Source organism: Coregonus lavaretus (assembly GCF_964263955.1).
Source record: "Coregonus lavaretus genome assembly, chromosome: 29".
Taxonomy (NCBI): domain Eukaryota; kingdom Metazoa; phylum Chordata; class Actinopteri; order Salmoniformes; family Salmonidae; genus Coregonus; species Coregonus lavaretus.
Window position 1 is genome coordinate 26,596,050 of NC_140016.1, and position 17,393 is coordinate 26,613,442.

The 17,393-nt window shown below is 41.9% G+C and overlaps 1 protein-coding gene across 1 annotated transcript in view; it reads left to right on the plus strand.

Moving 5' to 3' along the window:
• Positions 1–652: 652 nt before the first annotated feature.
• The window catches only part of LOC311105133 (ankyrin repeat domain-containing protein 50-like), a 40,597-nt gene continuing 23,856 nt past the window's right edge, over positions 653–17,393 (plus strand). The window contains exons 1-2 of the mRNA XM_084147157.1: positions 653–870; positions 1,783–2,862. Of these exons, the coding sequence (XP_084003283.1) occupies positions 2,360–2,862 (503 nt within the window). The 5' untranslated portion in view covers positions 653–870; positions 1,783–2,359. The remainder of the gene's footprint in view (positions 871–1,782; positions 2,863–17,393) is intronic.

Sequence of the window (17,393 nt, forward strand, 5' to 3'; positions counted from 1 at the left end):
GCACTGGGGGAATAGACAAAGGAGAGATTAGTGTGTATGTGTGTTATTATGGGAGAAAGGCTGGGTTCAATATATATATTTGCTTATCTCTCTCTGCCATGTCCACTGGGGGCATCTCTATAAGCATACATTCTCCAGATGGTAAGAGTCAGGCAACCCTTTTACAAGAAGGAAAAGTATTTACTAGGAAAAGAAAACACTCGTTTAGAAACTGTGTGATCTGCAAGAGAAAATTCACCAGGCACAAGCAACACTGTTTTAATCGCAACGTGCAAGCATGTGTTGGAATTGCAAAGTAATTCTTATTTGCCTTTATTTCAACTGTCAACCTTGATCAGTGATTATAAGGTGTGTGGAAATGTCTGAAACTGTCACTTTTTACTCTATGCAACATTACTGTAATGACATACATTATTGTAATAACATAATATTTACATCTATGTAAATAAAGAGAAAAAGTGCTGTAATGTGGTTTCAACTCTAACACTTTACACTCAGAAATTCAATGTGTTTAGTATTGTAAGGCCCTTATAATGGCGGCTTAGGTAGCTATAAAACTCTAATTCCCATCAGACCTTGCGTCCACCCTGCGTGTGTGCTCTGTATGCAAGGGATAGAATTTTAGAATGTTTGGAGGCTGAGAGACTTGTTTAGTATAGTAGGCTACAGCGCTGTGTTGGCGAGCAGGAGGAGTCGCGGCTGCTGAAAGAAAGAGAAATGCAAAGACGCGGATGGAAGAATTCGAAGATTTGGGTTTGGAAATAGATTAAGCAAATCAAATATTGCTTATAAAGCATAGCATTTGGTTAGAGAGACAACGGGTTTAACCACGGACACAGCAACCAAATGAAAAGGGGGATTCAGCAAGAGGTGAGAAGCCGTAGGCTATACGGTATTTGAAACGGTAACATTGAAAAATGGGCAAACGTTCCACATTTGCTTGAAGTTTTAAAAAAATTGTTACATTGTATTTTACAAGATGAAGGACTGCATTCAGCTCATTGACCTATTCTTTGTTTGTAGGAATTACATTATCTTTAAATAGTGTAGGTTTTTAGACTGACTAAAGGTGTTAAAATCTATTCCATTTGAAATGGGTGAGGTTTTTTGTCATACAAAAGACGGTGTAGCCCAACCAGTCTTTGGCCCACTTTTCATCGACACCTATGACAGTTTACCCCTAATACCTATTTGTAGGCTTTTTCTTGCCGTTGCATTGCTGTAATGAGTTTAAAACTGCCTCTTTGTCATTTATTTCCAAAATGAGAGCGCTGTAGCAGGCTATTGGTTACGCGATGAGGTGGGCGCCTAGAAAACAGGCGAAAGGTGAATAATAACACCGGACATGTTATAAATTGATAGACATATTACACTCACTGTATTGCCGATCTGAATAGAAACCACACTTCTAAGTTATTGCTTTTAGTCATTATTGCATCGTGGGATAGGGAACATTAATGTCGCTGTAGGCAGATAAAAGGGGGTCCTCTCATTTGGAGTTTTTTCCCGGTTGAGGACGGATGTGAAATGTTTGCGATTTAAAGCCACATAGGAAGGAAGGGAGATCAGTGAGTAGGTTAGAGAAACTGAACGATACATTGCCAAGAATCCAAGAGTGAGGACCATCTGCAATGTATTGTTAGTTACTGTGTTATAAACAAACTCCCCCATTCTGCAAAGCTATGCATTTTCCAATGAGAGTGAACTGTGTAATTGTATAGGCTAGATAAAAGTTGAATCTGTAATCTGATTTTTTTTACACCAAGCTTCTGTTTATTCCAGGAAAGTGACCAGGCGCTCAATGTTATTGGAGAGACCAACACAACTCTGGCAGAGTCTCATATGTTAATGTAATGGAAACAATATCCTCGCTCCAGTTTCCCTCTGAAATGTATCAAGGGAAACAAATCACTGACTCTCAGGGCTAATTTTATCAAGCATTGGTTGAGTTTGATAGTGGATGCACTCAAAGCACTGTGCCCTGTCATGCACAACACCATGTTAAAGCAACAAACCTGGAATAACACTGAGCATTCAGTCCAGCCAATGAGAAAGCCATGGAAGAAGTTAGTGGAAAATGTACAGTACAAGCCTCAATTGTGACTCTTTTTTTGCCCCAGATATTCAGCGACGTCCCAAAAACTGCTTTTCTTGCCCACAGCCATTCTGTTTTCTCAGAAGGGAGCTTCAGTTGCACACTGGCTTTATCACAACACTAAGGACAGCTGCAATCAACTTGGAAAGGCATATGTGGAGCCAAAAAAATGGATACTCAAATTTACAGCTGGCCTACTCTTGGTTGAAAATGTGAGGGCAAGGAAAGCCCTATGACAAAAAGCCAGAACAGCAGTATCTCAAAATGGCCCAAACCAGTTTGCTGAAGGGGAAGCGCTTTTACTGCAGGGAGTGGGTCTTCCACAAGATCCAGCACTGCCTCCAGGAAAAGACTAATGGCCTGAGTGGTGTGACCAGCACTCCCAGCAAGCAGGCCGGTGCCTCCGGCACTGGCGCATCCAACCCCAGCGGCAGCTCCGCAGCAGGCTCTGCGAAGGCCACCGCCTGGGGGGTGTTGCTGGTGGGGGGGCCTGGGAGTGGGAAGACGGCCCTGTGCACGGAGCTCCTGTGGCCCACCTCAGCCCAGGGCACTCATCGGGGGCTGCAGCAGCAGAGTCTGGCCTTCCATTTCTGCCGGGCGGACGACTCGGACACACTCTGCCTAGGCGGCTTCATCCGAGGTCTGGTGGCCCAGATTTGCCGGAGCGGCCTGTTGCCGGGTTACGAGGAGAAGGTGCGCGACCCAGCGGTGCAAAGCGCCCTGCAGCCAGGGGAGTGTGAGAGAAACCCCACTGAGGCTTTCAAGAGGTAGGTGAAGCCTGCTGCCCACCCCGTTGCCTCCTCTCCCCTCCTGTCCTTACCCCACCCCTCCCCCTTTTACTGCTCACACACTTCCCTTAACCCCACCCCAGCAGTCCTCTGTCCCCCTACCCATTGATATAGTGTTTGTGTTGTTGTTTTCCCGTTCTGTGGCATGCTGTGGCCGCTAGCCCTTGGTTGAGAAAAGGTCAGTTATTTTAAGTGGCACCCAGGCTCAGGTGGCCGGAGGGAAGAACGTACTGCTTTGAAGTGTGTGACTGACTGCCCTATATGAAGATGTGGGCTGCACATGTGAAACAAAGTACCGTACAGGATCAAGCTTGGTCATATAATGTGATCCACACTGACTTTTCTCTCTGTAAGACTGGGGCTTTAAAAGGGGTTTTAACCTGTATTTTTTAAAGGAACTGCCTTGTGTGTATGTTTGTGTGTATGTTACATGCATGACTTGTCTGCACGACGGGACAACCAGTCTATACTAAACACACATGGGATGGAATGCAGTGTTGAACACACATGCCTCTTGTCTGGCCATCTGGTGATGCTTATTGCACCATGTCTACATCACACACTGGGAAAGTGGGTCAAACGTTCAGCGAGGTAAATCATTTTTAAATGGTCAACGGACTCATTGATTTCCCTGGTCTTTTACATCTTTCCCAAAGGAAGTTGAGGAAGTAGCCCTGTGTCAGTTAGTATAGTAATAAGGCACTCCCTATTGATGCCTGGGACTTGACTGTGAACTTTGAGATAGAAGACAGGTTAACATGGGGACGTAAACAACCAGTGGAAAGACAGAGGGCCAGTTCTGGTCAGTGTCAAGGGAATAGAAAGCTTCTCACAGACAGCATCGCCAACCCAGCCTGGCCTAAACAAGGGCATTTCTTTACCGCTTGAGGTTTGGTTCAGACTATGTGGACAACAGACAGAATTCTTATCCAACGAAGATTACAACCTTTTGTTTGTGGAGTAAATATGCACTCTGGAGAATGTCTTATCACCATCTCAGGTGTAAAAGCATATTGGGCACTGTTGTACACAAATACTAGATGCTATCAGGTTGCAGAAAGTTGGAATGTGGAAGATCTGTATCGCAGCCAATATCCTCCGCTCTATCTTTGTGTTCTGGCATTTGCAATGGAGGAATATAAAAGTTTATTATTTTTCCAAAGTTATGGTTCCCCTAATTTACTTTAGAAATGAAATGTCACAGGGGGTGGGAAACTCATCTCAGGTGAACATGTTCCCAAAAAATAAAAAAATGTGCACAAATGTGTTCATTTGTAAAGGTTAGGATCCTGGTAAACAAGACTGGTGGAGCCTTGACCTCGGACTCTGTTTTAAAACCTTACCAGCATGTGAATGCCAGAGGGGTTGGCCAAATTCCTTGGCCAAACAAGCATGTTTGTTGATCGTAATCACTGGTTGTGTCAATATATTAAACCTGGTTCAACCTGGTCTCCAGCCTATATACTGTCATCCTCTCCATTCACCATTAGGGGCTATTGTAGTCACCAGAATATGTTGTATACCTTTAATCTTAATCTTGATAGAAACAACAACAACGTGAAAACCTGGGAGGGAGGTGGGTGGTGGGGAATTCAAACACCGTGTAGGACAATTGATAACCAACAAAACTGCACAAACCTGAAAATATACTAAAGAATCTCACAAATGTACTCATGTCAACAACTAACTAAGACATGCTTTCCCTCTATCAATGGCCTCTACCATGTTTTGACTAGAGCACTATCAGTGGAATTAATTTGGCCTTGTCGTTCGAAACTATCAAACAGTCTCCCAGCAACATGTCTAGCTTTTTTCCTCAGGACGAAAGAGCACAAATAAATAGGTGGAATAAACTCAGTCATGTGGGCACTCTAAAAGCTGAAGGCACTGGGAAATGTGCTGAGAGGGCAGGTTCTTTTTTTGTTTAGGTGAGAGCTTTTGGGGTTTGTTTGTAAGGGGGATTTTCAAATGAGCGTGCAGTAGTTTGAATAACTGCCAGGCAAATATGTATGTGGTAGCAAAGGAACCTTGTAAAATGATCATGGCTTGAATCTGATAACCAGGTTTGAGTTTCTTGGCAGTATTTTGTTCACTCAGTAAGTCAATGTTTTTGCCTTTTTCAAACATTGGATTTCTATTTTCCTCCAAATTAACATTAGCCACTTAATTGAATTGACTCATAAATCAAAACACTTTTTTCCCCTTTATTATTATTATTATTATAATTTTTTTTTAAATACATAGGCCTACAGCTAGAAGAACAAGATAATGTTCTAAAGCTTTATACATGCAAGGGCTGTAGGCAATGACTAGCTTGTTTCCAACATTTATATGCAGCTTTTCCTCTACTGTAGTTTGGAGCTTCAGATATTATGAATAACCGAAGCAGAAACTTTCAGAAACTCCATAAATGATGAATGTGATCTGGATGTAGGGCTGCGCGATATATCGAATTAATTTGAATGTATGGTTTAGCGCGATGTTCCAAATGCTGTGTGCACTGTGCACCTTCCCACTCACACACAGACTCCAAGCCCCTACCCCTGCCACTCACAACAACAAAGACGAAAGATAACTTCTTCCTCTCTGACAACAAGCAGTTTCAACTCGCTATTTGCATATAAATTATGTACTTTTTACTCCATACATTTTCCCTGACACCCAAAAGTACTCTTTACATTTTGAATGCTTAGCAGGACAGGAAAATGGTCCAATTCACACTTATCAAGAGAACATCCCTGGTCATCCCTACTGCCTCTGATCTGGCTGACTCACTAAACACACTTTGTTTGTAAATTGTGTTGGAGTGTGCACTGGCTATTCGTAAATAAATAAAAAACAAGAAAATTGTGCCGAATGATTTATACTTTTACTTTTGATACTTAAGTATATTTTAGCAAATCACATTTTATTTGCCACATGCGCCGAATACAACAGATGTAGACATTACCATGAAATGCTTACTTACAGCCCTTAACCAACAATGCATTTATTTTTTAATAAAAAGTAAAATTAAACAACAACAACAAAAAAGTGTTGAGAAAAAAGAGCAGAAGTAAAATAAAATAACAGTAGGGAGGCTATATACAGGAGGGTACCGGTGCAGAGTCAATGTGCGGGGGCACCGGATAGTTGAGGTAAATTACATTTACTTTTAATACTTAAGTATATTTCAAACCAAATACTTTTAGACTTTTACTCAAGTAATATTTTACTGGGTGACTTTCACTTTTACTTGAGTCATTTTCTATTAAGGCATCTTTACTTTTACTCAAGTTTGACAATTGTGTACTTTTTCCACCACTGGTCACACACGGCTTTGCGGTACCACGTACCACTAGCAGCATTTTAGCCACAGACTGTTAGTGCTAGCTGTCTAGTCTTTTTTAAAATGTGTAATGAGCATAGAAAGACACATACAGTACCTTCGGAAAGTATTCAGACCCCTTTACTTTTTCCAAATTTTGTTAGGTTACAGCCTTATTCTAAAATTGATTAAATAGTTTTTTCCCCCTCATCAATCTACACACAATAGCCCATACTGATTAAGCAAAAAACGTTTTTTGGAAATGTTTGCTAATTTATAAAACACGGAAATAACACAAGTATTCAGACCCTTTACTCAGTACTTTGTTGAAGCACCGTTGGCAGTGATTAAAGCCTTGAGTCTTCTTGGGTATGATGCTACAAGCTTGGCACACCTGTATTTGGGGAGTTTCTCCCATTCTTTTCTGCAAATCCTCTCAAGCTCTGTCAGGTTGCACAGCTATTTTCAGGTCTCTCCAGAGATGTTGGATCGGGTTCAAGTCCGGGCTCTGGCTGGGCCACTCAAGGACATTCAGAAACTTGTCCCGCAGCTACTCCCGCGTTGTCTTGGCTGTGCGCTTAGGGTCGTTGTCCTGTTGGAAGATGAACCTTTGCCCCAGTCTGAGGTCCTGAGCGCTCTGGAGCAGGCTTTCATCAAGGATCTCTCTGTACTTTGCTCCGTTAATCTTTGCCTCAATCCTGACTAAATCAAATCTTATTTGCCACATGCGCCGAATACAACAGGTGTAGACCTTACAGTGAAACGCTTACTAACAAGCCCTTAACCAACAATGCAGTTAAAAAAATAATAAAAAAATATTATTATTATTATTTTTAAATACCTTTCTCCCCCGATTGCTCAGTTTGGCCGGGCGGCCAGCTCTAGGAAGAGTCTTGGTGGTTCCAAACTTCTTCCATTTAAGAATGATGGAGGCCACTGTGTTCTTGGGGACCTTCAATGCTGCATAATTTTTTTTGTACCCTTCCCCAGATTTGTGCCTCGACACAATCCTGTCTCAGAGCACTACAAACATCCCCGCAGCATGATGCTGCCACCAATATGCTTCACTGTAGGGATGGTACCAAGGTTTCTCCAGACGTGACGCTTGGCATTCAGGCCAAAGAGTTCAATCTTGGTTTCATCAGACCAGAGAATCTTGTTTGTCATGGTCTGAGTCCTTTAGGTGCCTTTTTGCAAACTCCAAGCAGCCTTTCATGTGCCTTATACTGAGGAGTGGCTTCCATCTGGCCACTATACCATAAAGGTCTGATTGGAGGAGTGCTGCAGAGATGGTTTTCCTTCTGGAAGGTTATCCCATTTCCACAGAGGAACTCTGGAGCTCTGTCAGAGTGACAATCAGGTTCTTGGTCACCTCCCTGACCAAGGCCCTTCTTTCATGATTGCTCAGTTTGGCCAGGTGGCCAGCTCTAGAAAGAGTCTTAGTGGTTCCAAACTTCTTCCATTAAAGAATGATGGAGGCCACTGTGTTCTTGGGGACCTTCAATGCTGCAGAAATGTTTTGGTACCCTTCCCCAGATCTGTGCCTCGACACAATCCTGTCTCGGAGCTCTACGGAAAATTCCTTTGACCTCATGGCTTGGTTTTTGCTCTGACATGCACTGTCAACTGTGGGACCTTATATAGACAGGTGGGTGCCTTTCATGTCCAATCAATTGAATTTACCACAGGTGGACTCCAATCAAGTTGTAGAAACATCTCAAGGATGATCAATGGAAACAGGTTGCACCTGAGCTCAATTTCGAGTCTCATAGCAAAGGGTCTGAATATTTATGTAAATAAGGTATTTCTGTTTTTTATTTTTAATACATTTGCAAAGATTTCTAAAAACCTGTTTTTGCTTTATCATTATGGGGTATTGTGTGTAGATTGCTGAGGATTTTTATTTATGTAATCAATTTTAGAATAAGGCTGTAACGTAACAAAATGCGGAAAAAGTCAAGGGGTCTGAATACTTTCCGAAGGCACTGTATATGTAAGGAATTGTCAACACATTCTCATTTTGAGAAATAAGCATCTTCTTCGCCAGGTAGGCCACTTGATTTCAACATCTAAACAAAGTGAACAGGCTATGTTGTTCAAACAGTTGGAGTCGGACAGGAAGGTGTATTCATAAAAGTTAAACTGTTCTACCTTGTTAGCAAGCAAATAGATCAAGTTTGGCTAGAATTTAAATATAAAGATCAGCTGACACTCACTAGCACGTGGGCTTGTGCTTGAGAGATTGTTTGTGAGACCTGTGTTAATTTTCTATAATGCCTGCTGCCAGAAGTTGGTCATTGTGCATGGTTCTGGTTACATTTGTAACAAAAATGGCATTTTCATAGAGAGACTTGAAAGCAAGATCAGTGATTATGGCAAAAAAGCAGTTTAATCTATTTTTTATAAAATAATGTAATCATTAGTGGGTTGTGGAAGGCTAACATTTATCCTAGGTATAAGTTAACAAGCCCTGAATTCATTAGATTATTCTTGACTGTTTGAAATTCAGTGTATTGACCATTAATTTAGCAATAAAGCTTATTTAGAGAAAACATTTTAAAATTGACATATATTGTGAATCGCTCATAAGTTAACAAATCTAGATATGATTTTTAGGCCATATCGCCCAGCCATACATGGATCTATTGAAACTCTGCTGACACTATATGTTCATGGCATATGGTTGTCCTAACCTCACAAACCTGTGTCATGACCATTAGATGCAATTCAATGTAACGTTGCTTATATCCTAAAAATGCATCTCTACTCTGAGTTTGTCAAATTCTTGAAATTGTGCATTCCACAGGTGCAACAGTGGTAAGTACTATGTAACAATGTTTACCTACACTGGGATAACACAGTACCTGCCTACCATGGAAATACAATATTATAAGGGACACTTATTGTAAAGTTGGACCAGTACATTTACTCTTAATGTAGTAATTGAAATGAGTAATTGCTAGTGGGTTGGGGACTGCAGAGCGGCAGTTGGAGCGAAAGAAGCAGATGCTAATCGAAGATGAAAGCGCCGCGCGCCCTTCATGCGTTGCACGGCTGCGGAAGACTCACTGCAGATTAGGTCACTTTTTAAAGGATGCCGCGATGACTCAGCATTCTGGAGCCATCCTCTGTCCACGTCGCTTTGACTTGGCATATAGGGGCGGTGGGTATGGGAGGGGGTGTTATCACACTAAAAAGCCCAAACGTGCATCGGATCCCCTTTTGCGTGTTTGCATGACGAACGGGTTAAATGTTAACTGAGCTGTTGGCTGCGCACGTTAGGAGGTCGCTAAGTGATGTGAAATGAAAGCCCCAGCTGCGGTTGATCTTCTGTGTTCTCAGAGGATGTCAATCCTGCAATGCCGTGCAGGATATCAGCCTTCTTCTTCTGTCTCGTTCTGACTAGAGTGAATGGGAGGGGAGGCAGTTGCGTATGCTTTGTCTGTTACATGATGTCTTCTTGTGTTTCCTCATCAGGGTGAAATACAGGAGACCCTCTCATTGTCCCGACAGTCTGCGTCATCAGACTTCTTCAGACATCTAGCATGCTGTGTACTGTGTAGCGTGTCCCAGAGTCAAATTTAACAGGGGTGTGAAAAAGGCGTAGGCGGTCGTGGAGTTGGAAGGGATGACATTTCAGATCCCACTGATAGTGTTGAGTAACTGGCCGTCTGGCCCGGGAATGCACACCTCGTCTGGGTGTTCAATCATTTCAGGGGTTAGTGTAGGGCTTAAACCTGTTTGTGTTCATTGAACTATCTTAAATTGTGTACTTTTTCTGCTTTTAAGCCATTTAAATTAATTTTCAGGTTATGCCAAATTGGTCTCATGTTTTGTTTTCTTGGTTTGTTTGAAGAGATGAAGTCCAAAGAACAAAATAAGTTGCTTTTGTGCAGGTTATTTCATTGTATAGACTAGCCACTTTCTCCCATTCTGTCTTTATCTTGCATTGAATGAGCTGTCTATTGAGCACTGTTTATTAGACAGCTCTTGACTACCTTTTATAGGAAGCCTGAACATTTGTATTTTATTTTGCAACATCCATTACCAGAAGCCGCTTTTTGTCTGTAAGCCAACTAATTTGCTGTTTGCACCTTGAATCTCTCACATTTAATGATTCAGTCAAGCCAAATTATAGTGAACTAGTAATCGGTAAAGTACCTTTACCTCGCGGAACCTCTGTGGCAGTATGATTGGACAATCGGGCCAGAATCTGGCTATATTTGCTGGGCAGGTTTGCACGTGTAGTAAGGAAATCATAATGTCAACTGAGGAAGTGTTCCTTTATGTGCATTGGTATCAGGGGTGTAATGCAGCCGGTGTCCAGCGGAGCGTCGACTTCTCCGAATGGTGCTTGTTTAATAAAGTTGAGATTAAAGTTGAATCAATATGTCTCGCAAGATCTCTTAATGATTCATTAGTATTATACATAACAAACCGAATATAATAGAATAGTGTAACGTTAGGCTCTAGTGTTGGACCAAAAACACCACATAATTAGGCTACTTATGACATTTTATTATGAATGTGCTGAATGGTCGCATTTCTTTTCTCACGCGGCCAGAACTCAACAGCGTGCGCCACTAGGCTTAATAGTATTTGATTGAAACAGTGGAAGTGTAGCTTCTTAACCTCTACGGAATCGGTGTCCCGTATACGGGACGGTTGAGTAACAGCAAACTTTCCAGGACATAGACATGTCTTATATGGGCAGAAAGCTTAAATTCTTGTTAATCTAACTGCATTGTCCAATTTACAGTATCTATTACAGTGAAAAAATACCATGCTATTGTTTGAGGAGAGTGCACAACAACAAAAAACTTACCACGGCAACTGGTTTGATACATTCACCTCTGAATGTAATCTTGCTCTGATTTGTCATCCTAAGGGTCCCAGAGATAAAATGTAGCATAGTTTTGTTTGATAAAATCTATTTTTATATTCAAATGTAGGAACTGTGTTCTACAGTTTGAACTCCTGCTGTCTCTGGCTCCACACCCACCCCCGCCCGATGTGTGAAAGTTAGTGTATAAGCTAACGATCCATCATGTATGACATTCCTGGGAGTGTGTAAACTTACATTTTGTATTACCAAATAATTTTGTATGTTCTCTATAGTTACAGTTGAAGTCGGAAGTTAGCCAAATACATTTCAACTTTTTTCACAATTCCTGACATTTAATCTTAGTTACAATTCCCTGTCTTAGGTCAGTTAGGATCACCACTTTATTTTAAGAATGTGAAATGTCAGAATAATAGCAGAGAAAATTATTTATTTCAGCTTTTATTTATTTCATCACATTCCCAGTGGGTCAGAAGTTTACACACACTCAATTAGTATTTGGTAGCATTGCCTTTAAATTGTTTATCTTGGGTCAAACGTTTCGGGTAGCCTTCCACAAGCTTCCCACAATAAGTTGGGTGAATGTTGGCCCATTCCTCCTGACAGAGCTGGTGTAACCGAGTCAGGTTTGTAGGCCTCCTTGCTCGCACACGCTTTTTCAGTTCTGCCCACATATTTTCCATAGGATTGAGGTCAGGGCTTTGTGATAGCCACTCCAATACCTTGACTTTGTTGTCCTTAAGCCATTTTGCCACAACTTTGGAAGTATGCTTGGGGTCATTGTCCATTTGGAAGACCCATTTGCAACCAAGCTTTAACTTCCTGACTGATGTCTTGAGATGTTGCTTCAATATATCCACATAATTTTCCTTCCTCATGATGCCATCTATTTTGAGAAGTGCACCAGTCCCTCCTGCAGCAAAGCACCCCCACAGCATGATGCTGCCACCCCCATGCTTCACGGTTGGGATGGTGTTCTTCGGCTTGCAAAATCCACCCTTTTTCCTCCAAACATAACAATGGTCATTATGGCCAAACAGTTCTATTTCTGTTTCATCAGACCAGAGGACATTTATCCAAAAAGTATGATCTTTGTCCCCATGTGCAGTTGCAAACCGTAGTCTGGCTTTTTTATGGCGGTTTTGGAGCAGTGGCTTCTTCCTTGCTGAGCGGACTTTCAGGTTATGTCGATATAAGACTCGTTTTACTGTGGATATAGATACTTTTGTACCTGTTTCCTCCAGCATCTTCACAAGGTCCTTTGCTGTTGTTCTGGGATTGATTTGCACCAGTACGTTCATCTTTAGGAGACAGAACACGTCTCCTTCCTGAGAGGTATGATGGCTGTGTGGTCCCATGGTGTTTATACTTGCGTACTATTGTTTGTACAGATGAACGTGGTACCTTCAGGCGTTTGGAAATTGCTCTCAAGGATGAACCAGACTTGGCTGATTTCTTTTGATTTTCCCATGATGTCAAGCAAAGAGGCACTGAGTTTGAAGGTATGCCTTGAAATACATCCACAGTACACCTCCAATTGACTCAAATGATGTCAATTAGCCTATCAGAAGCTTCTAAAGCCATGACATCATTTTCTGGAGTTTTCCAAGCTGTTTAAAGGCACAGTCTTCTGACCCACTGGAATTGTGATACAGTGAATTATAAGTGAAATAATCTGTCTGTAAACAATTGTTGGAAAAATTACTTGTGTCATGCACAAAGTAGATGTCCTAACCGACTTGCCAAAACTATAGTTTGTTAACAAGAAATGTGTGGAGTGGTTGAAAAACGAGTAAACGTACAAAATCAGCAGGGGATGGATCAGGGTAGGGGAGGGCACAATTGGCCCAGCGTCGTCCAGGGTAGGGGAGGGAATGGCCGGCAGGGATGTAGCTCAGTTGGTAGAGCATGGCGTTTGCAACGCCAGTGTTGTGGGTTCGATTCCCACGGGGGGCCAGTATGAAAAAAATTAAAAATAAATAATAATGTATGCACTCACTAACTGTAAGTCGCTCTGGATAAGAGCATCTGCTAAATGACTTAAATGTAAATGGGATCAAATACTTTTTTCCCTCACTGTAGGTGCACTTGATTTGCTCTCTGGGCATGCCAAGTAGGCAGAGTTTGTACCTTCAGACACATGAAATGGTTCAAAATGTGAACATTTCGCCTACCCTGCGCGCAGGGCAGCTGAAACAAGTGCACCTACTGCCAACAGCGCAAGACAGAATAAAAGTAGGAATGCAAGGCTTTATCATTGGGTTTTTTATAGAAATATTTCGCGATCACTAGGAATGCCTTGGAGATCGACCAGTCGATTGCGATCGACCATTTGGTGACCACTGTTCTAAAATAATATCGTACAATAGGCTACATTTCGGTACCAACTTTCATTAAGAAATTATGATGTCATTTTTAAACAATTTGTTCCGGTACTTAAAAAAATAGCACTACATTACTGATACTGATTGTTATGCTCTGAAAAAGCAAAAGACAAAAGCAAGAAAGAAGCGAATTTTGGCACGTGACTGGTTATGGAAAAGAGGACAATGTGGATTGTCGATTTTGTAAAAAGAGCTTGAGGTAAGAACAGGTTTAAATTCGACTAGTCCAGAAGACCAGCTAGCTTGTGTGTGTGTGTGTGTGTGTTGAACTTGTGAGGTAGGTGAAGAGAACATTTATAGTTCTGAGTGACTGATTGGCTGATGGTGGGACATGCCTCGCACCTGCTCTGAGCACTGCTCACACTTGGTGATAATGGCCAATTTGAGGCCGAATATAGAGTATTCAACATGTTTGAAAATTATCTGGATGCTGTAAGTGCCTGTAGAGTGCCCGGGAGCCCGTGACAGCCATCAACCGCAAATTGGTTATGTGCTTACACTTTACTGGCTGCTGCGTTAGTTTTTACTCAGGGTTTGCTCCGATTTCCTCCGATTTGGAAAAATGCGGCGGGAGGTGATCGGGAGCCCGTAGCTCGGGCTAAAAACATGTAGTGTCCGCCCAGCTTTAGATGTAGTAGCATTTACACCGTTTATACATACATTTTTTTCATGAGAAAAACGGTATGCTGCAATTCAGAAAATGCTTTGTTTAAAAGCACACATTCAGTAAATCCAGTCAACCAATTCATTACTACTTGCTACTGCAGGGAGGAGGGGGAAAAGCCCATAGAGATATAAAATGTGGGCCGAATAGCTTTATGCCAAGAGAGCTCTTGATAAACTATGCAGGTTATCAGCAAATTTCAAAAATGTTTTTCTGCTTTTGGGTTGTGGAGATGCAGTTGTTTGAGCTTTAGAAATGGTTTTACTTTGTTCTGCAGCACCATTTCACATTGTGTTGTGTTGGATGTCTGAGAGCCCCATCACTTTATACATTCTTTAATGTACTTTCTTTACTCCTCTTTGAAAAAACGCTAGCATTGTTCATTCCAGCATAGTTGGCATGTTACCAATTCACCTCTGCATACATACGGCATATACGGCGTGACAAGTGCTTAATTTTTCATGAAGCACTCTGATGTCTCTTTGTAATTACTTGCATACATTTTTGTTGCGCAACTTCTTGTTGGTTTTGTTTTGCAGTCCTTGACCAATGACAAGCTGAGAAACATGTACCGTCAATGTAAGTCAGTGAAATCACTCAATCCAAGAAGGAATAGAATGAGTTCCTCTCTGATTTTGGAGGAAATTAGAGAATGGCTAATTTAATGGGGTAACTGCGCTAGTTGTGTAATGGCTGCCATTTTGCTACATTTTCAGAATCCACATTGCTCCCTGCAGAACCCCTCACATTGTCTCTATCAGCTTGATTCGTTAGGAGAACATGATTGGAATTACACCATGCTTTATGTATGAATGAATAATACAGTGGCTTGCGAAAGTATTCACCCCTCTTGGCATTTTTACTATTTTGTTGCCTTACAACCTGGAATTAAAATGGATTTTTTGGGGGGGTTTGTATCATTTGATTTACACAACATGCCTACCACTTTGAAGATGCAAAATATTTTTTGGGGTAAAACATACAAGAAATAAGACAAAAAAAACAAAAACTTGAGCGTGCATAACTATCCCCCCCCCCCCCCGCCCCCAAAGTCAATACTTTGTAGAGCCACCTTTTGCATCAATTACAGCTGCAAGTCTCTTGGGGTATGTCTCTATAAGCTTGGCACATCTAGCCACTGGGATTTTTGCCCATTCTTCAAGGTAAAACTGCTGCAGCTCCTTTAAGTTGGATGGGTTCCGCTGGTGTACAGCAATCTTTAAGTCATATTGAGGTCTGGGCTTTGACTAGGCCATTCCAAGACATTGAAATGTTTCCCCTTAAACCATTTGAGCGTTGCTTTAGCAGTATGCTTAGGGTCTTTGTCCTGCTGGAAGGTGAACCTCCGTCCCAGTCTCAAATCTCTGGAAGACTGAAACAGGTTTCCCTCAAGAATTGTATTTAGCGCCATCCATCATTCCTTCAATTCTGACCAGTTTCCCAGTCCCATCCCCACAGCATGATGCTGCCACCAACATGCTTCACTGTGGGGATGATGTTCTCGGGGTGATGAGAGGTGTTGGGTTTGCGCCAGACATAGCATTTTCCTTGATGGCCAAAAAGCTCAATTTTAGTCTCACCTGACCTGACCTGATCTGAGTACCTTCTTCCTTATATTTGCGGAGTCTCCTACATGCCTTTTGGCGAACACCAAACGTGTTTGCTTATTTTTTAATTTAAGCAAAGGCTTTTTTCTGGCCACTCTTCCGTAAAGCCCAGCTCTGTGGAGTGTACAGCTTAAAGTGGTCCTATGGACAGATACTCCAATCTCCGCTGTGGAGCTTTGCAGCTCCTTCAGGGTTATCTTTGGTCTCTTTGTTGCCTCTCTGATTAATGCCCTCCTTGCCTGGTCTGTGAGTTTTGGTGAGCGGCCCTCTCTTGGCAGGTTTGAAAAATGTATGCACTCACTAACTGTAAGTCGCTCTGGATAAGAGTGTCTGCTAAATTACAAAAAAATGTTTAAGAAACAAAAAAAATGTTTGTTGTGGTGCCATATTCTTTCAAGTTTTTAATAATAATTTAATGGTTCTCTGTAGGATGTTCAAAGTTTCGGATATGTTTTTATAACCTAACCCTGATCTGTACTTCTCCACAACTTTGTCCCTGTCCTGTTTGGAGAGCTCCTTGGTCTTCATGGTGCCGCTTGCTTGGTGGTACCCCTTGCTTAGTGGTGTTGCAGACTCTGGGGCCATTCAGAACAGGTGTATATATACTGAGATCATGTGACAGATCATGTGACACTTAGATTGCACACAGGTGGTCTTTATTTAACTAATTATGTGACTCCTGAAGGTAATTGGTTGCACCAGATCTTATTTAGGGGCTTCATAGCATGAATTCTAAATAAAAATAAATTTAAATTACAGGTTGTAATGCAACAAAATAGGAAAAACGCCAAGGGGGATGAATACTTTTGCAAGGCACTGTATGCATTTTCCAGATTGGGAGCTGGTGGCTTTTTCTTTCTCTACCCCCTGATGGGGCCATGAGTCAGCTGTTGTTATGCAGTCTTTTCTGCTAAGCTCTCCTGACTATGCAAAGAAGCTGAGCAGGCTTTTTCTCCAAATTGAGTCTTTAAATGAAGAAATCAAGGTGCTCTTAATTATCTTAATGAAAAGAGTCTCTCGGTTTCCACTGTGCTAGTCGCTATTGCATTTCAATGGGATCTCTGCAGTGAGTAGTTGACCCACCTACTGTTCTTTTCCATGAATAGAATGGTGTCATGGCCAGACATGTACAGCGTATTGGACCTGAGCCACAGTCTCCCTATGCCATTGCATGACGAGGGAAATTTCAGGCTCAGCACCCACTCCATAAAAGCGTCTCAGTAAATGTGTAAGACGTGAGCACGGTGCCCAGTGCTGCCTGTCGGCCTAAACATCTTCACTAAACATCAAAGCAAAGCCCACATTGCACAATGTGGCCGGGCCGTGGAAGATGGGGGACTGCAGCACAACAGATGGCAGGTGCATTAGGGACGTTTCACATTCTCTTTCTTTCTCTAAATTATAATTATAATTGGCCTCAGCTATTTACATATGTCGAGGACGGAATAGGAACAAACAAAATAGTTAGTGTTAACATACGAGGCACAGGATGCGTCACAAATAAACTCATCATTGGCTGAGGTACTTCGGAAGTTAGTCTGGCACCCAGCCCATTCAGTGTTGCCAACTTAGCGACTTTGTCGCTATATTTAGCGAGTTTTCAGACCCCTCTAGCGACACATTTTCAAAAAAGCGACTAGCGACAAATCTAGCGACATTTTCTGGTGTTATTGGAGACTTTTGGAGACTGACGTGAAAGCACGTA